Source organism: Sinohyriopsis cumingii, chromosome 6 (genome assembly GCF_028554795.1).
Source record: "Sinohyriopsis cumingii isolate HCF-2022 chromosome 6, ASM2855479v2, whole genome shotgun sequence".
In the NCBI taxonomy this organism is placed as follows: domain Eukaryota; kingdom Metazoa; phylum Mollusca; class Bivalvia; order Unionida; family Unionidae; genus Sinohyriopsis; species Sinohyriopsis cumingii.
Window position 1 is genome coordinate 81,215,888 of NC_142966.1, and position 27,396 is coordinate 81,243,283.

Below are 27,396 nucleotides of genomic sequence, written 5' to 3' on the forward strand. Positions count from 1 at the left end.
TTTAAATAAAATGGAAATCTGCTATACATCTTAGAGTATTTATATGAATTTCCTCAAAATAATATGATTATTGAATAAATTGGAATGAAAAAGTTCTTTAAGACATCAGTGCCATTTTTTGGGGTTATTCAGTTTTGAAGGTAGGGGAACTTAGGGCTATACAGCTGCTAATTGTTGTCTCACTTCCCTAAGGTACTATCACAGGGTTCAGCTAATTGCTTCAGGGATGGAGCTTCACCAAAAGTCAACAAGATTTGCCTGAATTTTATGAAGGCATTTATTTTTGTTCTCATTTATTGCTGTTTGAATAAAAATTTTATATTTTATCAATTTTCAATTCATGAATAAACGTCTTTAAAAAAGTGGATCTTATTTTCTTTTGTGCAATAATAATTTTATATTGGGTCATTATATATACATCAACCACAAATAAAAGTAAATGAGCAGTAAGTGCCTATCATTTAACAAAATTACTTGGGAAATGAAATATTAGTTTTATGTTCCCCATCTTGTTTTGAATTAACCTATCAACATCTGCTTATTTGATACTGTTTTTCAATGATTCCAGTGGTGCACTGACCAATCAGATTACAAGCTAAATAACATCTCTTTTGCCATTACATAATTACTGATTGTTTGTCTAAGTCATTGCTAACTAAACTATGCTGCCTAGACATTTCGGTCTCTATAAGATAATGCAAACTCTGATGCCTGAAAATTTATGCCAATATAACATAGTTCATTCTGATGCCTGAAAATGTATGCCTATATAACATAGTTCATCTTGCTATAAAATGTACACTTTTTGCCTGCTTTTGACAAACTTTTATATTGTAACAGTGCTGTTAAAGAATGTATGCAGAATTTTGCAGCAAAATTTTTAATTAAAAAAAAGCTCTATGCTAAGGGTCAGTGAAGCATAGTCATTGTTCAGTTTATGCACATGTGCATGGAGATATAAATAGAGAAGGAGAGCGATATCGGTTTGGCTTTTCGTTCTATTTCAAATAGGTTTGTGATGTACAGTCATTTTGCAAGCTTGTTAAAGGTAGGATAACACATCAGTGCAAAAACATACAATATAATTGCTCCTTGATATATGTTTCTTCTTCAAATACATTACCCAATCATACTATGTTAGGAGGATCTTTAACACTGCTTTGCAAATCAAATTATTCCAAGAAAAACTGTTAATAATGTTGATTAGGTTGTTTTAGCATTGATGGTGTTAAAGGGATGCTTTATAGAAATTTTGTACTTGTTAGACAGTGTCAGGCGTATATTGAAGTTGTTTGCATTTGCATCATGCTGTATGGAGAGAATATTAACATATGTTGCTTTCATGTACTTCAGCTGAAATTGTTCTGGATATTGTATTTGTAGAAAATTGTGCATGATCTGAACACACAATGAACCATAATGGCTGCTATCATATACTCAAAAAATCGGCCTGAATTAGTTTAAAGTACATTATCTTTAAGAGTTATTAAAATAGGGAGAATGAATTTAGCCAAAGTAGACAATTTGAGTTTCTGAAAGTGAAATGAATAAATGAATAAAATATATAAAAAATAGTTATCCACTCTTCCTTTTATAATTTGAAATCCAGGAAGTGAAAATGACTAAGTGGATCTAGCAGTTTTTTGACAGATGCACATCTGGAGTAAGACCAAGCTGTATACTCTATAACCCAAAGTACACATATTGACATTTTTTTGCCACAGTGTCTGGTTTGTATCTCTTGGGAGAAATAGCTACTTCATACTCGGTCGCAGTTTACATTTAATCCCTCCACTTTCACATGACTTTTTTTCTCCCAATCTTCCTTATTACTGTCATTGCAAAATCTTTTTAGTGAACTCATTTTATCTATAGATTAAATATCAGCTTGCTGGACAGTTGATTCTAGCGTGTTTATAACATACATTTTGTTCTTTAAATACAAACAGCTCATTAATTACCATGATTGTTTTGCCTCAAACAATATTGTTCATGGAATTAATCTTGTGTATTATCAATTTCAAAATCAAAGAAACCAACACTGATGCTAGTAAAGTTACTTTATATTAATTGCACATGATTAAAATGAGCATGAGCCATTTGTGAAGATCTGGTTTGAGTAAACACAATATAACAAAGTCACTTTAAACAGTGCTATTTAATCATACCTGTTTTGTTTTCTTTGGCATATTTTGATTTCTCGATAATTTGGTCGCTTAGTCCAAATTGCAATCAAGCAGTAATTTAACCCGTACACATGGAACAATTACTAATGACTACCAGTAGATGTGATGCAGGATGTAAATGTATATATGGAAAAGGTAGAATCAAGTGTTCAGTATCACTCAAGGGCATAAATGACCAGATAAAGGTAGATAAAATGGTTAAAACATGAAAATATGCACTTGTCCCAGACTAGTGACTTGGAAAATTTTACTTGCCCAACTTGAAAAATTAATAGTCCAGAATGTTGTGCTATGGGATTTGATAAGCCCTGGCTTTGTTAGCTCAATGAGATGGAAGTCAGATGAGAGGTCTCTATTTGGAAAGAGGTTTTAGTATGTTTAATTTGTATTTTGTGATTGACCTTTGTCCATAATTGAGGGTAGGACTTAAGTTCAACCTGTCTCTTATATTTTTAAACATTTTTGATTGGATATGAGATAAGGACGTTGGTTGAACCCTTGGAATTTCCTGGTCTACTTGTTATTTTTCATGTTCTTTACTAAAATTAAAAAAGACCTGATTTTGGTTACAACTGAGAAGAATGTTCTAGATTTGAATTTTTGATCTTCATGCAGGTCCTCTTATTGTGTCTTAGATTTTTATATTAAGATTGTTTACATCAGAATTATTCATTCCTATCTTAACATCTGTATTGGAATCAGTCTTTTAGTTTTGTTCAGTTATCATTTGCTAGTATTTATTTAAATCATTTATTGGAATTACAAAGTGCTTATTAATACTTTTTGGCTAAATCACTATTTTGGGATTATTCATTAAAGCCACTGTGGATTATATGATTGTGATATATCAAGACTGCTTGCACATCAGTACATTCCAGACTATTGGCAATTCAGCACATCCAGGATTGGAATTCATTCAGAACGCCACTGGAATTCATTTGGAACACTGTATACTTTGGATTTGTTGAATTTTACTAAATTTGTTGGTTTAAGACCACATAGTCATAACGAAAAGAATTGGTTCCAAAACCTGCCATGCATCAGTTACTAGTTCTACTTGTGCCTTGTCAGCATGCTTATTTAGAGGCCTCTCAAATACCTTGCACTTTTTTCCTACTTACCAAGCTTGAGCGATGCAAGGAGTCTTTCATTACAACAGAAGTATACTCAGTCTTCTTTCTCACTTAATTTTCCATTTTCCTCATCACTGATATATATTGTGTTTCGTAATTGTTAATTTTGTTATATTTGACCTGTATTGCTTCTTATTCCGAATTATCATTTATCCTTGGTATAAAGATGATTTCATTAATTTTTTCCAGAATTTATTTCATTTCTTAATGTTCATTTCTCTGTAGCTTAGCATAATGCTTCAATAAGTTTGCTTGTATGTGCCATTATTTTGTTCTCCTGATTACAGGTAACATCAGGCAGGGTTTGTAAGAGGTTTAAGCTGTCAGAAGATAATCTACCTGTATGCTTTACCTGTGGGGGGATGCTAGTCAGACTCACTTGTGAAATATTCATGCTAAATATATTGGACAGATGGGTGATAATTTCAGCCAGCTGATTGTCCCAATCTAGTGAGAGAAAATAAGAAAATATTTCTCAAGGCATGCAGACTCTATGAGAATTGTCACGGACATGCTTTAGTAGCAGATTTCTTCTTGTTGCTGTCACATTAGGCAGATAAAGAAGAAAAACGTCCAACATCTCGGGTTTGGCCAATGTGGGTATGTGAGAAAGCTTGGTTTTAGCTTCTCTTGGGTCGGTGGTTCTTTCCGGGGTTTTCCCGGGTTCTTCCTCCACCATTAATACTGGCCGCCATGTATAGCCTATCTTGTGCTGAAAATGGCGTTAAACCCTATAACAACAACCAACATGTGGCGTTCTCACGTATTGGGGTGGGGTTCTCCCAATATAATTTAATTAAATTAAATTGAAAGTTCCACCCTGGCTCGTTAGGTTAGAAAGTTAAATTAGTGATGATGTAGATTTAAGGCTCTGAGCCCCCAGTCAGCAATGCCGACGGTTAAATTATAGAGAACACGAAGATGAAATTCAATCAATAACAATTTAATAAATGTGATAATTTAAAAACAATAACTTCCAATCACTCGTCTTTCCCTCGACCAAGTGACAGCCTAATTCATCCCGTGATTACAGTGTGAGTTCGATTTTCCCCCTGTCCTTGCATCTACTCATCTATTTCTTCCCGCTGATTCCTTCCTTCTTTCCGTTCCTCTAACTCCTTCTTTGTCTCTGTTTCCTCTCTACTATCTCCTCCAGCTTCGCTCCAGACTTCAACTTCTCCTTTCCCTCTCTATTATCTCCTCCTCCAATTCCGCTCCCAGACTTCAACTTCTCCCTCTTCTTCCCTCCTTTCCTCCGTCTCTCTATCCGAGACAACGGGACCAAACTTTAACTGGTCTGTCCCTCAAAGCTCCCGTTTGAAGCTTTCTGTACTTAGACCTTCCCGCTCTAAGATTTTCCCGCCAATAACGAATGGCTATTCGGAGTTACGCTAACCTCTTCTCTGGGTAATTTCTCTCAGCGAACTAACTTTTGCCGGAAAACGCAGGGATATCATTCTACCCAAATCAAGGTCTCCCCCCATCTCGATTCTGATTGGGTGGCGCTGTGCCCCTGTCCAATCGTCTTAGCGGCCAGTTCAACCTGTCTGTTTGTTTGCAGGGGAAAGAAGTTAGGACACTCCCACTTCTTCAGGCAATTTCTTTTGATCTTGGAAACATTTTGACACCTAGGTGATAATTGGCTGTCTGTGACTTTGCAACTCCAATGTCCGGTCCTTCGATTCTAGCCACAACAATCTTACGTAACGGATTAGTGCCAGCCTTCGGCAATGTTCGACATCAAATAATGACCCGTCAGAATTACCTTGATTATACATGTTTCAAACTGGGCTACTCTGGGACGGGGTAAACATGACACAACATTATTTGCCACATATGGTGGTCCAGAAAACTCCTGCATCGCTGCTGCCCACTTTGTCACATAGTTCTCATATTTCTTGTATGAGTGTACAAACATTCCAGGCAAATACCAACACAGTACAGTGGACAAGCCCTGAAGAACCTTAAACCACATGTATACAATGGTACTAGCTTTAATGAGCTGTCCATTGATAGCAGATATTGGTCTTCTGAACATGATACCAGTCAGCATCTTTCATTAGGTACTACAGGTCTCGTTTCATCTCAACTTTTGCCCAGTGCAAGTGGCTTGGTGTACTGTGGCCTGTCTTCTGAACATACTCATTAACAGACCAATGAAGTAAGCAGTGTAGTGCATCTAGCCACACCATTGCCAGCCCTATGTCATTGATGGATGGACAGCACTGGCACTGGAATTGATGATCATGTCTCCTATGGTGTCCAGTACTGGACCACCAAAGGCAACATTAACATGTGCATCATTGGTCCTGGCTCTTTCACAACTCTTGCTCAGTATTCATTATGACAGTTTTCCTTTCCCAGTTACATTGTACATTTATCTTAGATTTTCATTGATGCTCGAGCCCAGTGCTTGCAGATTGCCATTTCCCCGCCATGGATTTAGAGGAGTGAAGAAAATTTTCATTAAGACAACCACTCTTCATCAATATGCGCTACCCATTACCCACGTCTCACTCTAGAAGCTGCTTCATATATAGCAGTAAGGCACTTGTACTACCGGACCTTTTTTAAAAGAAATATTCCCGTGCAAGAACTTTAACTAAGGTAAAAATAACTGGACCAGTGAAACTATGGATTCCATGAGCGAACATTAATTTGAATCTTTTACAGACGTCAACATGCATTTTTCTTTAGCCAGTGTCAGGGACCTGTCTCGGAACATTATTGCCTAGATTATGACCAAGGTGATTCATTCTCCATCCAGTATTTTAGGCATCATCGCTAGCCAGGGTAACTATGTGTGAACTGCAGCTACACTTTGGCGGATTCTACAGATATTTCACATTAGATTTCATGAGTTGTCTCCCTTAGAATGTAATGCCGACTAACTAATAACGTGTAACAGTGGCACGTTGTACGTCGGTTGAAAATGGTGGAGGCAATTGTCTCCAAATAGATACTTTGTAAGTTAAACATCGAAAGTATGACTATATACCAGAGAGAAGCCATTACATGTGTATTTGAGGGAAATGGTGTATTTGTACAAACACAGACCGGCAGTGGAAAATTGCTTATTTACGAGTTCATTCCAGTTGCGTGCTCTACTTGTATCGATCTTGTAGGAACAGTGTTCAAATTTGAACAACTTAATTGTGATTGGATGCGGTGGCTGTCTGATGCATCGAATGAAAATTCACAGACCAGAAGCACTAAATATCTGAACTGTCTGCCTAGATGTAGATAGGGTTATTAACACATCATAACCTTGGCTAGAGAAGATGTCTTGTAGGTGAAATTAGAGTAACGGACTTGCTATCAGACAGATTGACAGATGGAGGATATCACAATATTTTTGACGCTAATGAACATAATAATGATGAGAACAAGGAAGGTGAAAGAAGTAAAGTTAGCAGTAACTCATCCATTCTCACAATCTTTAATAGTGCATATTTTCCTCCAACATTTGGTAAATTGCCAATACTTAAACGACCCAAGACAGTTTTCATAAAAATCTCAATGCGCACAAGTACTTGAAAATTTCACCCCTCTTAAATTGGAGCTGGTATTGTTAGTTTTCAGTGCATTTTCATCACATTGGTGGCTATATCGTACCGATGAAATTGGAGCCAAATACCTTTCCCAGTGACGTAATGTGGCACCTGACCCTGGCTTGCTTGAACGCGCATATACGACTGCTCATTACTTTTATTCTGTTTTGTAATGAGTGACTTACATTAACAGATTCAATACAGGTTTCCATTTCACTTTGTAGAGATCAGTTTTGTCTCTTTGTGCAGAAGGAATTTTAGGTGATACTTTCTACTTTTTGTCTTAATAGTAATGAAATCCCCGTATTTAGTTTTATTTTGGATAATATCTCTGTCTCTCTCTCTCTGTCTCTCTCTCTCTCTCTCTCTCTCTGTCCATGCATGTCTGATTATAATTCAATGATTTAAATTTACGGTACCAAAAAGTTGATATCTGGATATACATTCCAGATCTACCAAGAAAGGATTCAAATTTATCATTTGACACACATTATTTCCCCAAGGTTTCCAGGTTAAAAGTAGACGTTATCTAATACGCATGTAACAATCTAAACTTCCCTGGCAAAAATGTTGCATATGACCATCGCAAAGGAAATAGTGACAATAACGTAGTATTAAATATTTTAGTAACCCGACACCGATCTGTTCACGTTTCCCCTCAGTCCTGGCATGTGTCACTTCAGTTGTTATGGATACATTGTTTATGAACGCAGTCTTCAGAACATAGTTGGAGGGCGTGATTTAAAAATAACAAATGCCTGCAAATGTAGTCGACATCACTCGGGCACTGTACTTGTAGGTGTAAACATGTTTATTATACGCAGGTTTTAGTGGCTAGTGATTGAAGTAGAAATCTCATCAGATGCGTGTTTAGTACACTCATTTATCGTAAAGATTAAATTAATTGAAAATTTATTAAATAAAAAAGTTCTCAAGTTTAGTCACATATAAAACGGATTATACATGCATTTCCTTTATTCAATATTGGTTAAGTAGCATATTCTGAAATAAGTGATTTAATCATGTCTTCTGGGATACTGTCTATGATTTTAATAGTCAATGAAAAACTGTCAATGCATTTAGGTTAATTATAGATTTTGTGCTTGGGCTTAGCTGAAACTTGAGAATTAAAAAAAAAAATGAACCATTACCTGGCGAAAGAACATAGGAACTCTTGAAGTGTACGACATATCTGCAGGGACCGCTCCCGTGGCTTCAGTTGTTAAAACACCCGCCTCAGATGCGGGAGGTCGAACCCGGCCGAGTTAATACCAGATGCTTATAAAAATGGTACTAGCAGCTGCCTTGCTTGGCGCTCAGTATTAAAATGTTAGTGCTAGGCCTGGGGTCAGGATAATGTGACTGGGTCGGATATGATGCTTTATGTCTGCGGCATGATGCCCAGGTGATATACATCACTATAAACTGACACGATGCAGACATCGTAGTGATATGAATCAGATTGTTAAAGCTACTTTAAATTCCAACACACACACACACACACCTGCAGAGGAGTAGGTGTCGTACGCTTTATGGTACAATGGTATTGTTGCGATTCTAGGTCTTCAACTGTGTAACAGAAATAAGAGAAACCAACAAGTTTAGTAAAATCAGCAAATAATTTATTTTCTGACTTACAAAGTCAAAATTTAAGAAGCACTTACAGTACTTCGAATTAAATAGCCAATACTACTAAATGTTCTATCACAAGTAGAAAAGTATAGAATGTTTCAAATGAATTCCAATAGTCATAATTGTCCTGATGTGCCACAATGATACAATCCAGAATGTCTTTGAATGAATTATCAATATTCCAAAAGTATTGTTTTTGTTCAAAAAGTAAATAAAGCACTTTGTAATTCCAATGAATAATTTAAATAAATGATTCCATCCAAATTATATGGGAATACAACTGCAAACTCTGATCTTAGATTCCCAAAGAATGATATGAAACGGGAATGTTTACCAACTCCCTTTTTTTATAGCTATACCCATTTGACGTACAACGCAATAGGTTGCCTCAGAAAACCATTTCCGATAGAGCATTCCACCAACTCTTGAAGGCAACATCTTATTTATTACTAAAAACTATGGGAAAAAAATTTAGGTAGTCAAAACCCATTCACGACTCTCAATTACCAATATGACAACAATCAGGTAGGCAAAAATCAAGCGCACAATCTAAATTAAATATATGTAACAGTATCTTATTCAAAGCAAATTGATTGATAGTCGTGGTGGTAGGAGGAATGTGTTTAAGTCCAAAATCTGTCTCTCTTTGACCTCTGTCAATATCTGGAGGCGAACAAATTCCAGTCGGGTGGTCACTGGGTGCAGCACAACGAGCCGCAGAGTAGCGATTGGGACCTCATTTTTTCATCCATGGTAAGAAAGAAAAAGCACCCTGTATGACATCGTAACAATGTGTATTCTGATAATTACACGTGATGCTAAAATTTCCAGAACCTCTTCCCAATGCAATCCTCCGTTGCTATGTAATATATATATATATATATATATATATATATATATATATATATATATATATATATATATATATATATATATATATATATATATATATATATATATATATGTTAACAATAACGTGACACTCAGTTCTGGCTGATGTTTAACCACGTTGAATTCAATTATTAGTTTGGAGACCATTTATTAATTTTAGTCAGGTTCTTGGTAACGAAGTTAGTGTTAAAGGTACATATACTAATGATTAATTGATTTATATTTTAATACAAACGAGAGAATAATTATGACATGCACTCTGTCTAGCATATTAAATGATAGCAACAGTTATATGAGCAAATAATATTTAATGGGCATCATTGTTTATGAAGTTCTACCAACAAGTTACGGAACAAGGAATTAGCAAATAGATTATGAATCGGACCAAGGAGAGCCGTACGCAAACAACTCCTTTACTTGATTCTGTTCTTGCTTTGAATTTAATACAGCATATTAAAGTGTCATATTCGCATTATATTTACTAATATCCTAGTGAAATGAAAACAGTTTGCTAATGACACTTAAACCATTAAAATATCAACGGAACCAATTACAATTCTAATTTTCAATACTTTAGTACCATAATAGTTGTGAAAATCGGAGGTACGTTTTACACAACACGTAAATATTCACTGGTTAACGATATGCGACAGGAATTCAGATTACATTTTTGCACATCAAGCAAGAAATAGCGGAAGGAATGCGTGAACGTTCGATAAACCTCGAGTATGTTACTAACAAATTTCACAAATTCAGCGGAATTTACATACGTAAGTAAACTCCTGTCTTTTCTTTTGAATTTTATTTTGCCTACTTTGAACGGAATAACATATCGAGACCATAACCACTTACAGATAGTTTATGAGACAATGTCTAACGCTTACAACAGTTATTTCAAGCTACAGATTCATGCATGCTTATGTAGCCGAAATGAAAATGACAGGAAACCAACCATGCAGATCCATACAGACTAATGAAAAGATAACCAACTTAATGTGCCAACGGCGAGAATAGTTAGCTGAATTATGCCGCCATAAAATAATCATAAAAAAAACTTTAAAGGCTATTTCATGGCAACGGACAACTATTGGATTTGGAATCGGAAAGAAAACCTGGCTTGGTAGCAGTAATTAACGTGTTTGTTTGGAAATTACGCGACAGTCTTCAATGCCCGCTTTGGTATATATTTTAAGTGCGGGTACCATGAACAATTTTGAGACAAAATTGCAGTGAAAAAAATGTGTCCAAGATAGCGGAACGCATGTTTTTTCTTCAGTTTGAATGCCCATTCCAATCGGAGAAGTTTCAGAATGTTTTAGCAATAGATATATCTCCAGTTTATATTGTGTCAAGGCGCATAAAGACTTGAAATATTTGTATAAAAAATACGAAACAAACAAACTAATAGCAAGGTAATGAAGATCCCTAATGCACCCAACTGTGTCGGTGTTATGGTTGTGCAAAACGGAAGAAAATTATTGTTCATGGGGTCATTGTTTAATAGCCTTCTGGCCGTTTTCAAGTTATATCCAGACGTCTGAGTTTGGAGGATACGCTTCCTTTGTTTATTTGTGATAATAGCATAATAAAAAATGACACGAAGTCTGATTTCAAGAAAAAAATTAGAATCGCTCTTAGTTAAGTTAAAAAGGAAGATCTTATAGGAGAAAACTACGTATCGATAAATTCGTTAATGATATTATTGTTTCAATGGCAGTTGATGACACACGAAAACTTTATATCAAAAGTGTTCCGTGTTTCTTCACTGGTTGCTTTAAATTACTAGTTCAACTAATCGGTGTGCTCTAATATTCGTGGACGAACAGAAGTCCTCAATGGGGAAAATGACGACGACAACAGAAAGACTGGTTGATTGTGTGGTGGCAACTGGCACGAGTCTAAACACCTTAAAGTTCTACCTTCAATATAATGACCATTTATTGTCTTCAACACATGAAATAACCACATTCTGTTTAATAAGTGGTAATGTTCCTGTTTATGTACAAATCTACAGAGAATTACCATCATCATTATGGAAGGGGAATTGTATTAGGTTATATTTGGTTTTGATAAAAGCTTCAATTTAAAATACAATGTATTTTCCATTAAGCAATCAGCGACGTGAAGGATATATTTTAGCAATGTACGGGAGATTGCTGTTGAGAAAAGGTTAAATACATAAATGAAATGAGGAAAAGAGAACTTATCCTGTGACTGATTACAAGGCCGTGTTTAAATATGGTAACCGTGATATGACATGTTTAATATTCAATATAGTATTAATTCTATATTAAATATTTAATCTGTATAATGTCAGCTAATTGTATTACTGGAAAGGTCATTGTCTGCTACAAATGTTCCCAACACAGTTGAAGACACTGAAGCTTTAAAAGCAGGTCCTTGTGAACTATTTTTGATGGCGCTAGTACTGATAAAAGTAGATGTACCCAACGTGCGGGAGAATAAAATAAAATGCTTAATAAAAATATCAGCTTGAATAAAACATTGTATACAGTTTAATAGTAACGTATTAAATATGACTAAGGTAATTGAAAATTTGATATGTTGTGACTCCTGTAAAAAAAAGCACTGTGTTTCAGAGATACGGGTTAAAAGGATTACAAATATAGGTCGAACACACTTGAAGTAAACACAGTCATATGAGAATTTCATGCGCTTTCTTCACCTGTAATAGACCCCAAGATCAACAAAACTTAAACTCTTTGAAAATCTTCATTGCAAGATATATCCATTAAGGATTTGATAAAACACGGAGTTAAAAGGTTCACACAATTTTTTAAGCGTATGAAGTTATGCATAAGGAGAAAATTTTAGATTAAGAAGATATATTGAAAACGAGTGAAGTTAACGAGAATCTTATAATTTCTGAAGGATTCTAGTTTGAGAAAATGTTTGGTCGACAGATCTGAGTTTCTTCCATAAACGTTTCCTTTCACATTTAAGGTATAAGGTATAAGACACGAGTAGCTTCTTGAAATATAACATATTCAGAGTTGTCTTATGCCTTTGAGTTTTGCTGCACATCAAATTCGACCAATTACTGAGTAATACCTTAAGCAGAATTTATACAACAGCAAGAAGATTTTATCAAGCGGTTTCATGGACATGATGTACACAAATTAAGTGAGACGCTTTCATTAATGCTACTGCTCATGGCAACGGGAGATATCTAAAAACAAGGTGTGCGTAATTGTTAGCTCCAATAAAATTGTAAATACTCTATAACGTAATAATGTTTCAATTATGAATAATATTTGTTCCTTTACATGGGGAAGTTGATCAAAGTCTTACTACCCATATAGAGCATGTTTCCTTCCTAATACATGGAAAATAAACCCTCAATAGTTATTTAGACAACAGTCCCACAACACACAAAAGAGACAGAAAAAGAAAATCTTAATATGGATAAATGCGACTTAAAGTGGAAATATATCCTTCACTTTTAAATAATTATAATTGTTCAGCTAAAAGTTAAAACAGACCAGTCATATATGTCATCATACATTTTATGCAAAACAAAACAAAACAAAACAAAACCCTTACTTGAAAGTAATACATTTTCTTTATCCATCTTGTACCAACAAGTGTCTACTTTGCATATGTTGATGATGGCGTGACCTAATTTTGACATATTTCTGGACTAAATTATCATGGTATTTAAGTCAATACTAAGGAAGACGGATTAAGTTTAATTAATGTACCCTATCAACCAATACATTATTTGGCATATAAACATCAACGATACAGTCTAAATACTTAGTTTCAAATGTGTGAATGTTTCCATATCTGATAATTACCTTAGTAAAGTGCCGTCAAAAGAACAATTTTATCAAACGCCTTCAAAATTTTAAGACGTTTCTCTGCCATCAAGTTGATGACACTTTTCGAAAAAATATAAAACGATTTACCCTCGAGTACTTAACTTAATATTAAGTTTCACTGAACTCTGAATAGTAGTATTTACCCAACGCTCCTGATTAAATCAGTCATAACAAGATTTTAAAAGAAAAAGGGGGAAGGGGCGGTTGACAGTATGTAATAACAGGTACGTCAAGAGAAACGCGCTGTAGGTGATCAAACATTGTCCTTAATGGGACACAGTTGGGACCAAAGGAAAAAGCCTTTGGTATGACTTTGGTTTTAAGGGCATGCATTAAATATCTCTTGGGTTCAAACAATTTTTCAACCTAACCCGATCCATATGATATTGAAAAAAATCACAGAAAGCATGGAGATCAAAATGCATTACATATTCATATATCTTTTTCTCCACGTACTCAAATATTTTGATAGCAGCAAAGGAAATGGAAATACTCTTTAATATTCAGTCATATTTGGTTATTTATTGAAACTTAAATATTTTCCATAATTTAATAATTGTGAAATTTATATCACTATTGTCAAAATTTAATAAACGAAAACAAACTTTATCATTTATTTATAATCAGTGTTTACGTCAGTTACAATATTTATCTAGACGGACATTCATGCAAGACACATTATAGTTGTTATTTCAATCTTTAATAAATAAAAACATACGTAAGTACTAAACGGTTTTTATTAAAATTAAAAATTGCATACTGGAAAAAAAAACCCATAAAATTCTCATCGTGTATATCATGCTAATAACACGTTCTCAAGTGACATTGTATTAAGTGGACTACTTTTGTTTTCTTTCTTTTCTTTCTTTTTATAGAATCAGTATTTTGTGAATTACGGAGGATGACTTCTTACCACAATCATACAAAACGTGCCTTTTCTTGTTGTTCACAATTACATTTGCAAATTGACAAGTTGGTTATTTTCTTTTTAAGTTTCAATTTTTATTTACAAATTGATTAAATCAATATAAGACACACTTATGATTTAAACATGAAAGATTGTTTTTATGAAGAAAGTAGAACACTACAAACACGTTGGCTTCTTGTGCACACTAAACGCTCAAGCATTCACTTACTGGCGTATGGAAATTAGCGTGGAATAGAAACTACGCGACATGACGAACCGACAAGAGGTAATTAAACTATTTTAATGAATTTGCAGTTGATCTAAGTCATTATTCTGTTTTAATTAACATTGCTACTGATCATAATACTCTCTCTCTCTCTCTGTTTCTGATTTAACTTTACCATCATTCATTAGTCCAAAGACATCGTCGTATGACAAAAGCGTAAATCCCCAATGCTTTCACCCGTGTCGTGCTACGATGGTCCAGAGAGAGAGAGAGAGAGAGAGAGAGGGATGAGGTTTGGACATTTTCATATTTAATTAATAATAATAATCGATTTTTAGAACATTATAATAGGTTAAAGAAACAAAAACAACAACAACAACAACAATAAAGCATTAAATACCTTCCAGTATGTGTGCCTCGTAACCGACAAATTTAACTGATAGTGTCTACAGGCTATTGCAACTATGTATCATTAATATTATGAACAGTGTAGATAGATCTCAAGGAAAGTGTAAGCATACCGTTACGATGAACCTTATTCTTTTAGATTACTTGGTTCAAGTTCAGTTTTAATGTTTTCATTCAACCCAAATTGTTTTTCTCTCTCACTAAATATTTCTGCGTATGTTGCCCCTTACGCATGATAGGGGAGAGGGGGATGGAAGAAAAAAGGATTGCGATGAAATTATGTACCATGTTAAATTCATTTAGAAAACGGGGACTATTAATACTTTTATCGTCATTAATTATTAATGAGTGCAAGTTCATCATTGATCTATAGGCCTGCAGTTGAAATAATGGATATATTTTCTTATTATTGCGCCATCTGCGGATCACAGTTTGATATACAAATAGTATTGATATATCAATTTGCTTTATGCCAACACTCTAAATGCCATGTTATTTTTAATATATATAAATATATATATATATATATATATATATATATATATATATATATATATATATATATATATATATATATATATATATATATATATATATATATATATATATATATATATATATATATATGTGTGTGTGTGTGTGTGTGTGTGTGTGTGTGTGATTTAGATTTTTAACATAGCTTTAACAATTTTCCAGTCATATCGCTGCCATGTTTGCTGTTTGCAATGTGGCAATTTAAAGTGATGTCTAGCGCTGGGACATCATGCCGAAGATACGTAGCATTATGTCCCACCCAGTTTACATTATCCTAACACCAGGCCGACCAGTCCTAACGCTAACCTCTTAATGCTGAGCGCCTATATGTACTAAGTACCATAGAAAGAGAACAATTGAGCTACTACGCAGCAAAGAGCTTATCGTGAATCAGGGCGCTCTTTGTAAACAATGACTGAGAGAGGAAAACATCTAGTGTGAAGGGGCAATCGATAAAGATGCTCTGTACAAAATATATTTCTGTTATCACGGGCTTTAATTCGTCACCTGTTTTTAATAGACTGAAGAATCATTTCAAGTTCAGAAATGTTTGTACAAGATGGGTCCCGCATTTATTGATTATAAACAAACTCGGGATGTAGTTGTCAAACAGGTACTCGCTAAGCATACGAAGACTAACCAGAACCATTTGAATGAGATTGTCACATGTGCTGAAACATGGATTTACTTTCTGAACAAGACTAAAGAGAAACTAATAAAGTTTGGATTGTTGAAAACAGCAGGGGCTACAAATGGCCCTATGTAGTTGGACTTTCAAGTGTGTGTCTGTGTTATATGTGTTATGTGTGTGTGTGTGTGTTTGTGTGTGTGTGCTTGTGTGTGCGTGCAGTATCCATATCATAGATGTACATTTGGACAGCAATGAGAACATGTTACTGGTTGAAAACTTTCCACATGTCATAAATGTATCTTGCACATAAAGATCTTGTGTAATATAGCCAGGCATGTGCTTTCCTGCACAACTGTTTACAGCCCGAAGAAAAGGACATCATACGTAAAAGATGCATGCAGCTTACTTTATTCATCGATACTGTTACAAAAATACTTCGCCTGTATTTTCTGTGCCTGATATGATTACACGAGGCTTCTTCTGAGATGAGAATTAACTGACAATGTTAGATTTTGCCAAGCAAATAAAAATAATCGCCTCAGTTGCTTCAATATAATATGTGCGAAAAGTCTAACTTCGTTTAAAACATAAAGGATGCAGTAACTAAAATGAATTATTCTCTTTGTCGTACATTTGTTCTGAAATTGAATCAGGTTGCATTCATTCACTCATTAAAAGCTCTGATTAAATATATGGTCACAAGCAAGGTCATTAACATTGCAATTAAAACTAATGTATGAAAATAATCTCTTTGGAGACTTGGGCATAATGCATGCCAGTATTCCGTCTGATCCGGCGTGTAGTGCCCGGCGTACAAGCCTGTTGGCAGTGGGGAGTGTAGTTGGTAGCCGGACAGAAATTGGCCTCGCAGAATAGATGCGGGTCATTGTGGTTCGCAGGTAACTCGAAGTCTCGGAATACGAACTTCGTCTCGTGCGTTGATTGAGAGATTATATGGATATTTGCATCTACCTCGCACCTGCCGAGAAGAAAACATACACAAATAGTTATTCAATAAACGTTAAATATGTCTTGACTCCAGCCCTATACCCTGTTATATCTGTTAGCTCCAATTTATAAAGACAACTTCTTATCACGACTGAAGGGAAGCCATTTCTGCCTATTTAACAAAAGTCCATACTGTAACATAATCGCCACGCAGCACTAGAGAATCATGCTCCTTTGCATTAGAACAGATGCGGGAAGTCGTCAGGAATGAAATTGTTTTAGAAAATTGTAGTCTGAAACAGTAATTCAACTACAAATTCTGATTCAATTTACCCAAGTGAAAAACACGAAATAAAATGTTATACGGAGTACTTTCTGGACGAAAAGGGCCTGTATAGGTAGACAGTCATTATATTTCGCAGTGTAACCTACGAAGGTTTTTCTTGGCATCCACAGTAGTTATCGGAACATTTTATCAGCAATTAGATATATTTAGTATAACAAAAATTAAAAATGTGGATTTCTCTTCTTGATTTAGAAGACTTTTCACGGATGTTTTGGAAAGGTTATTTGAAAACTCGTAGTGGATCAATATTTGTTTCTTTTCTACATATAATTTAGGTATTGACCTTTTATAATGACACTTATTAATATGTTTATATTCTTGTTATTTGAAGTTTTTATAACTCGAACACTGACAAATTGCGATTTATCGTCGCAATAAGCATTTAAACTGGATCAAAACATCTATATAGATTTGCCAGATTCGTAATTTCGTTCTGAATTTAAAAATACACGTACCCATTCTGTAGGAGATAGAACAACTGGGAGTCGGATGAGTTTGTGTAAGGCTTAACGTAGCATGTATGGAGCCTCATTTTGACGTCCCAGTCACCGGCGTCAGTGAAGACCTTGACGTATACGTCTGTGCCCACATTCACTTGGAGAGGGCTTCCTGGGAGTTCATGCATAAAATTTGGATCACTGAAGAAGGAAATATTGAGGTCATAGTGATTTCTAATGTTAAACTGTGAGTTCTGTCCATGCTGGATACTGTGTGAAATGCTTGCTATGAAGGAGCCGGTACTGTCACGATCACAGACAAGGTCAATTGTCCAGTTATAACTTCTAATGACAGAAGGATGATCAGGGTTAAGGAAGGGATACAACAGGGAGTTGCTGTACCGGAGGGAGTTCATTGTCTCCTGAAACACAGGTTAAAAGATTATTTGTACTTAAGAAGCTGACTCGAGAAAATATGACTTGCAGATGACTTACATCATTATGAGTTACCTCGAGATATCAGAAATACTATTATGCTGATAGACCAGCATAAAAAATAAAAACATTCACTGTCACAAAAAGTGTCCAAATAGATAGCATACTTGTATGAGTGATTCTATATTTACTTTTTAAAGACGGAAATAGTTCATATCCCCATATTTTTCAGCATCACACAACTAAACCTAATTCTCTAATGATATAGGAATTATACATAGTCTGGAAAATTCATGCATTTGCTGAAACATGAAGGAAGATTTTAAACCTGATGATAAAGTCCGACGTGCAAACTTTTCACCTTGCGTGACGTAAACTTTAAAATTTGTATGATCTTAGGTTTACAATATAAATTCTTACTGAGTAACTTTACATAAAAAAGTAAATGTTTTATCTCTTTTTTCTTCTCCCAAATATTGAAGTCTGGAGGAGATGTTAAAGGTTTTATAACTATGCTATGCAGAACACCATTCACAAGTCGTCATTTGTCCAACGTTGAGTCAGTAGTTAGCTTTGACAATCCGGTTCGCTCTGAAGCTCCCGATAGTCACAACTTAACTTGACTCCAAAATTTATTTGAAACTATTCTGAAGAATGAAAGAGGATGAATATGCAAATTTCGAGTACATTTCGGATGCCTGAAGTAATACTTACTACTAGAAATGTTGAGTACAATCATAAGTAGATAAACATCAGTCTTAAAATACGGCATCGTTTACTTTTAAGCAGCACAGATGACGTCGGGTATATACTAATACACAAATATCACGATTTTTAGAACTAATAAAGGTTCACCTTTACTTGTGTTTTAACCTCAAAACATGCCTGAACCGTGTGGTTTTATAGTTACAAATTTATGATGTTTTATAACTTTTGCAACCTTACAATTTATTTTCTATGCCGCCATGAATATCTAATTCAGTTTAATTTAAAAAACTACCAAATGGTCTCCAAACAAAAATAAAACGATAAAAGATATATCTTATCTAAGCCGAATCTTTCAACATAAAAATCACACATACTCATTTTAGCTAAAATGAGTTAATTAAATAGTTGTAATTGAAAAATAATAATGATTGGATGTAACTAATGGGTACATGAATTATGTCATCGATGAAGAAATTGGTGATTGACGTTTTTTTGCGATAATAATGTTTATACGGATTAGTTTATTGACTGGACTCATTATTGGTCTGCACAGCAGCAATGGATTGACAGAGGAAGGTATTATAAAGTTAAATCAAATCATCAGATCAGGCGTTATTAGTATAGGAGGTGGTCAGGTTAAAAACAAAACAACTATTACACAGTGTGTTTTTACAGTTCAAGAGTTATATATATATATATATATATATATATATATATATATATATATATATATATATATATATATATATAAAATTTACATTGTGTGCTCGATTTGTGCCCGTGGTTGAGAGTAGACTTTTGGCATACCAGACTATAATCATTTTTTTTAAAAAGATGTTTACTTGAATTTGAGTTCAAGACCTAGCCTTGATAACGACCATAGAATGTTCAGGAAGCGATATTGTTGACAATGCTTGAAGTTTTTTCATTAAAAATGACCCACATCCAGGGCATAATGTTGCGTCATGGGTCATTTGATAGTATTTATATAATAGAGGTTGTAAACAAAGTCTTCTTTCCTGTTTTAAGTTCAGTCAGTGGAATCATTTACTGTTGTGCTGAGATATAATTTAAGAGGAACTATTTATTTAAATTATTCATTGGCATTACAAAGTGCTCATTGATGTTTTAGGACAGAAACACTTCTTTCAGATTATTGAAGACTCTATCGAAGACATTCTGGAAAATATCATTATGGTATATCGAACATTCAAGATTATTAGAATTCATTCAAAACAGTCTGTGCGTTTTGGACTTGTAATATACCATTTAGGATTATTTGGGATTAAATTCACAATCATATACGTTCCTCATATATTTTCACTTTGTAACGAAAAGAAATATATTTATTTCTTGATTTTACTAAAATTGTTGGTTTCCTTCTTTCTGTTACAAAGTTTAAGACCAATGAGTCGTAACATAATTGGGGGCTCATCCGGGACCTGAATTGCTTTCAAACATTTCAGAGATATGAACATTGTATTTAAAACTTTAAATTTACATTTTGAGGACTTTTTATTTTGCCTGGTAAAGAGGTTAATTTCACACATATAATAAATCTTTGGCGAAACCAGCAAGGATAGACAATGTCCGCTAAAGTAGTGAACATTGTTTCAAATCCTACTCAGAAGCGGTTATAGTCTATGGAAAAAGACGATTTGCCTGAACTTGCCAGATATTTGGTTATTTCGGAAGTAAAAGTATCGTTAACAAGGCAAGAAATAAACAATACTTTGGTTCAGCATTTGGTGGGAAAGGAAAATATGGATCATAATTTTTATGTTTGAATAGTAAGCATGTCTCTGGTTTTGATGGGATAATAAATGAATTGCAGTTGAAAACCAGATGGAATTGGAAGTAGCAAAGCCTTTGTTACAGTTTGACGTGTATATCAGCTTAACTCCTTTTTCGATTATTACATTCAGTGACCACAACTCCCTTACTCTCAGTAACAAAATGAAAAATCAAAATCAGATATTGTTTGCATGGAGATTGATGCTGCTGAAAAACAACATTTACATTAGTTACATCATGGTAATCTAACTGCAGATATACTCTCACGATTATAGAAGTACTATATTGATTTATGTATAGTTTGTGTCGTTAATAAACAGCCTTCCTATGTAATTTGAAGTATTACAGTATCATACGTATATTTGACTAATATGTGAAAGAAAGATATATTGTATACATCTTCAATTTTCTTTATGGAGTGTGTGTTATTTATATTATATTTATTTTGTGCGCTCGAACGTTGTGATTAAGTGTAGAGTAGTTAAGGCTCACCTGACTCTTATCAATTTATTTATCTGTTTACTGATGTTTTAGTTCAAGGTACAACCATGTTTACAAACTTAGAATCTTTGTATGAGAAAGTTTAATTAGCATTCTGGTCATTATATTCCGTCTTAAGATTTTATGAAAGAATGAGATAGACAAAATTATTAACTCTTCATTTAAATTCAGTGTGTGGAATTTTTTGTTTGTTGTGTTCAGGTATAATTTGAACTATTATTCATTGGAATTACACATTGCTAATTGATATTTTGTACACAATCACTGCTTCGGATTATTGTGAATTCATTCCAAGACCTTCTGACACATCAAAAATGTTGGTACATCAGCTCATTCAAGACCTTTGGTACATCACCACATTCAGTATTACTTTTGACTTCCCTTCCATGCATGTGCCTCTTAGTAATTACTAATAAACCTAAGTAATATATGAGGGCAGTTGGCGGTCTATGGGACTTCCATTAAAAGAGGATGGTTGCAACGCTTCTTTCAGCACGCCAAAGTTCACAACTTGACTAGTGCGATGATTTATTGTCAATCCTTTCACTTTACACTCGGTGTGCACTTCTCCTTGTTTGTCCAGGTATTCGTAGCCGTAATTTTTAGGACCGCCACTAGCAAACTTAGAATCTTGTCGTCGTGGTGCTCGTCCGTCCTGGCTCCTAAACGATCTCCTTCGATTTAAGGATAACGATGATCATCAGGACGATGACTGTAGATGCAACTGTCCGTGTCAAAGTACAGGATGTGATCTCATAGCTGGTGTAAGGCTTAGTACAGTCTTAAACGAACATGGGCTGTCACGTAGGCCGCAATAATGATATTTCCAAATTCGTTAGGCTCTACAAACTCAAGTTCTTCTTCGTAATTGACTAAAATTAAGCCTTCACGAACGAGGTCCACGTATTTCATGTCTCTGATTTTGTCGTGAATCATCTGGAAGTAGTGAGAAGGTTCTGTTAAATACTTCGTCTTGGGTAAACACGGTCGTTGTGCCATTTTCCCCCACAAGCAATTCAACATCACTTTAGCAAACGATCGCCTACCTTCGTTTTTCTCAGTGTGGGCTAAATTGATGCCCTCCTGGTCAAAGTATTTCTCTTTGAATTTATCTTGGTCTTCGGGAGTTTAGCACCAGGAAGGATATCCGCTAGCTTCTTGTTTCAGTTTCAAAAAGGCATTCACGGAGTCCGTGAAAATGGCTTTCTGGGTCTCGTCATCCTTGTGATTTGTTCTGTCTTGGGAAAGTGGTAAATTTCGTGCACTTATAACAACTGGTATCCCAGGTCCAGAGCTTTAAACAATTCCACGCTGACCCATGTTCCAGTCAATGCGCGTTCTTCCAGAGTGTGCTGACAAGGTTGGTCTTCGTTACAAGTTTCGGCACATGAACCACACTTCATTGCAGGAAAAAACACCGAAAAAGATGAATAACTACGCAGATGAAGAAAGAGAAGGAACAAACATCATTGACTTCTTTCACCACCATACAGTCACAGCAAAGTGCGTCCAAGAAAGAAACGAATTCAGTAGACCTAATGGAGTAATTTAGCATCCAAACGATTCTGACAGAGACTTCGATAAAATTTAGGACGAGATATGTCGTACCTCCATGGGAAGAAGATAATGACTTCCATTGATCTGTTTATCGATAAGAGTACCTATCACGATGGATATACCAACATATCTACAAATGAAAATGGGTACGTGATGGGAAACATCTACGCTGGGACGCAAGTGGTAGCTGACCAGATTTAAACAACGTGTGTGGCGGATAAAAAGAAAAGCACGAACTTTGTTGTATTTGATCCGTTGTTTCTTGATTTACCTTTTTATTAAAAATGGACACTAATTGTAGTAAGAAAAAATGTCATTCTTTAACGAAATGCGAATACGTTGTATATGCCTTTTTGAAGGCATGAACTTTAATTGTCAAAAGTAGTTTCTAGAACCAAGAAATATATAACTTGTAAATAGGTTCGTTCCATGTCCAAATCTATTAAATGGACAGTGCTTAGACCAAAGCACAGGCCGGAGAGCCCATGTATATATTTGAATAAATGTTTTGTATCCATATAATAGACTTTTCTATTTAGTCTCTATTCTGTCGGTGATTTTTTCTTTGGAACATCTCTATCCTCTTTTCTGTGTGTTTCCATCTTCTTTGTTTGGATGTACATTTTTTGTTTCTGTGTATACATGTTTGTTCCTATTGACCCTTTGTCTTTATTAATAAATTTCACCCTATAAAGAGTTTTGATCCTATAAGCCCCATTAAGTCACCAATGTTCAATTCCCATTGAACCCCAGGTGACATTCCCATGTTAAATTCCCATTTACCCTATAGTGCAAACCACCTCTTCTAACAGGAGAAGTCTCATAGATCCCCAATGGCCCCCATATACTACTAACCTATCACTATTGGTGAATCGAAATGAATTATAAAGCTTTCTTTTCCAATTTTGAAATGTAGAAACTTCAAAATTCTAAATGAAATATGTATTCTATCATTATTTGGAACTTGATACTTTGTTTTAATCACGTCTTTATACTTGGATGGAATTCATAACTTGGCAAGATGTAAATAACACGTGGAATGTATTATGGATAACTATAATTCAAATTACATTCATAATATGGAGGATCTTTATATTTACAATTTAAACGATCTTACTTTGATTTCTGTATTTACAATTTTCTCTTAAAACAATATGATATACGTTAGTATAACTATCATCTTGATTTTTTCCTTTTTAAAAAAATATTTTTGTAGCTTTATTGGGTCGAGGTTTTTAATAAATTTATTCTGATATTTTAGTAAATGCTTATGAAACTGTTTGATGCAATAATTTTATCTGTAAACTATAGGGTTCTTAGTCGTTGTGTACTAGTTTAAGGTACAGGCAACGATCTGATGGAGTGTGTTTTGCAGTTGTTATCGTCTTTCATTTTACAAGGATCCAGACATGTTTTCACAGAAGACGTTTCATAATTTAGAGTGCGATTAATGGCGATCCATATGTGTGCAGATTTGAGGACTGAAAGAGACAGAATACTGGAAAATATTTTACGTGGCGAAATTATTGTTATACACAACAAAACAAAGAGAATTTATACAGGACTGGAAAGAATGAAAGCTACAAATATTACTGTTACAAAATATGAAATTGTGAAATAAAACGGATATCATGATTCTTTTAATTGTTGGAAACCAACTGAAAATATGGTGTCATTAAAATATGACAACGTTTTTATGTTTTGCAGTTTTTCGTTAATCATATATGTAACTAATGGGTCAGCTCGTAAAGTCTTCGGTCGTAAGAATGCATTTAGATGGCCGGAATAGCAATGAAGAGAACAAATTAATTATTTCTATGTCACACATAACAGTGATGACATAAGCATTTGAAAATCATGGTATAATTATCTGAAGATGCCTACGTCACACTACAAATAAACCGTGAAAATAAAGGCATGTGAATATCACTGTCAGATGTTTTTAATATGGCCAAGACACAGTATACAAACATCGTGATGAAATAGGCATTTGTGTGTGTTTTTCTGTTGGATTTTTAGCGTAGCTATAATAATTGGCTACGATGTCCGCAGCGAGGTAGCTTATGATGTCTAGCACTGGGACATCATGCCGCAGACATGTTGCATCATGTCCCATCCGGTAACATTACCCTGACACCAGTCCTAACACTAATCTTTTAATGCTGAGCGACAAGCAATGCAGCTGCTAGTATCATTAAAAAAAAAAATAAGTCTTTGGTATGACTCAGCTGGTTTCGAACCCGCAACCTCCCGCATTCTCCCGCAACCAGCTAGACGGTCAAATGGGCGTTTTGAAAAATAATCATGGTATGATTTTCGTATGATGACTATGTACAACTAAACCAGTCATGAAACATGCATTGGAATTTAATGGCATGATTTTCTAATGTAATCTATATCATAGTTGACAAAAACAAAGTATATATTTTTAAAATTATAGGAAAATGAGATTAGACTATTACAATACAGCAACTTAAATGAAGCCCATTGGTTTATATAAACAGAATTTAATTATAGTGACAATTCAAATTGTGCAATCTACAAGAAAGTAGACCGCTCCGGTGGGCTAGTGGTTAGTGGTTAGAGCGTCCGCCTCGGATGCTGGAGGTCGTGGGTTAGATCCCCGGCTGAGTCATACCAAAGACTTACAAAAATGGTACTAACAGCTATCTCGCTAGGCTCTCAGCATTAAGAGGTTAGTGTTAGGACTGGTCGGCCTGGTGTCAGGATAATGTGACTGGGTGGGACATCATGCTACATGTCTGCGGCATGATGCCCCAGTGCTACACATCACTATAAACTGCCACACTGGAGACATATGACTGAAAAATTGTTAAAGCTACGTTAAAAATTCAAATCAGACAGACAGACAAGAAAGTAGAGGCATAATGTAAAACCGTATATTTTAGTATAAATTCTTTACAATTGAAAGTCCATCATTGTTTTACTTCAATTCTTTTAAACTAAATATTGTAATCGCGTTACTAATCTTACATTACTTGGGTCGAATATAAATCTTTTGATATATTCTATTCAAATATGATCATTATGGACAACATTTATGGATAAAATGCGCGAATAATTATCTTATTTCGTCCGTTATAAAATTCTGCATTAACATATAGCAAATATATTTCTTGCTAAGTGCGATTTCAATTGATAGCTTAATTGCAGTTTAATATAGTGTAGTCTATAATCATCATACTTCAAAGATTATGCACACATCAAGGTTTTATGCAGATTAAAATATTTCCAAGCTATACATACAAACGCTGTGAAATATTTTTCATTCACAATGTCAGAAATTCATACAATTTGAGGAAAAGTGTCAATTAGATCTTCCGTAGTAATGCTGTTGCAAATTAAAGGGACTTACAGTTTTTTTAGTGCTGCACGCATTTAAGTCATAGAAGAAGAGAAGAGTATCAAATTTCCCGTACAGGAGTTTTCTCCGAAAATAATGGAACTGGGAGATGAGTTGGGATAGGATATTTGCAGAAGTGTGATGTTGACAGATACATTCCAGCCTCCTGCGCTACATTTGGGCTTGATGTAGTTCAACAGCACGGATTCTACTTCCTCAGTTCCTGCAGAAAATTACTGGTGCAATTTTTTTTCTTCATTTCAAATGGAAATGATTAGGTCAAGTTCCCCTATAATTCTGATCAAGCACACACCTTAATAAGGACTAGAGTACTTCTGCTATGCATATACATCTGGCAGACATTTATTTTCTACCAGCCTGGATAGAATGTTTCCTGAATAATATAAACTGAAAAATGTTCTTGCTTGATTTAACATTGCTCGTCTTCAAGAGATGGGTACATAATAGCTGCAAAATTATTAACATTGTTTTATGATACCGCACAAGATAGCTTGTTTTATCAAGTATAATGAGCCACATAACGAAAATTACATGAAGTCGTGTAAGTTCTTTCCCCAAAATATCGGGGAATATCGGCCTACTTCGATTTGATGGAACAAATCTTTTGGGACTAGAAATGACCAAGATCCTTATGATTTGCTCTATCCATTTTTAAAATTATCTCTTGTTCCTTAAAGAAAGCACCGATATTTAGTTTTAATTCGTAAATAATCCCAATTGTGAATTAAAATCGCTCCGTGCTATTAAACAATTTCCACCGATCTCAAGTGATTTAAATCAGGCATGGATTGAAAAACAAATACTGTCAAAATATACATCGATACCAAATATACAGCATTAATCTGATTCAAGAGTTACTATTCTCAAAATAAACGAGACATTAATTATGCATTAATTAATTGTGCAATTTTGTTCATAACTGTTTTTTTTATAAATCGTAAAATAACATTTCGTCATTGTCTTCATGATATTTGCTGTTTGTTGTTATCTATGATACATCTAAAAAGTAAAACAACTAATGAACATATATTAAATAGCTCAAAAGTCTGTACCATATAAATGGTAACACGTTATTATTATACTCTTTCTCTCCTGTCTAAAATATATGTCTAATTTCTTTTTTTTAAAGTGTATTTAGAAGAATATATGACGATTTAATTGCTTGTAATGAGCTTTGAAAAAACTATAGTGCTCTAAGACCTGTAAGTAAGCTCGTCATAATATTTCCCATTTCGACACAGTAACATTGTTTTTCTTTAAGTAGGAATTAAAAAAAACAAACAAACAAAAACAAATATTAGCTCTGTATCTGTTCTTTTTGTGTGTATGTGTGTGCGTGTTTGT

At 34.5% G+C, this 27,396-nt stretch overlaps 1 protein-coding gene across 1 annotated transcript in view; it reads right to left on the reverse strand.

Moving 5' to 3' along the window:
- Nucleotides 1–17,955: 17,955 nt before the first annotated feature.
- Nucleotides 17,956–27,396, reverse strand: part of LOC149797318 (uncharacterized) — a 79,254-nt gene continuing 69,813 nt past the window's right edge. The window contains exons 9-10 of the mRNA XM_089960745.1: nt 26,044–26,254; nt 17,956–18,094 (exon numbers count right to left, since the gene is read on the reverse strand). Coding sequence (XP_089816871.1) covers nt 26,067–26,254 — 188 coding nt within the window. The 3' untranslated portion in view covers nt 17,956–18,094; nt 26,044–26,066. The remainder of the gene's footprint in view (nt 18,095–26,043; nt 26,255–27,396) is intronic.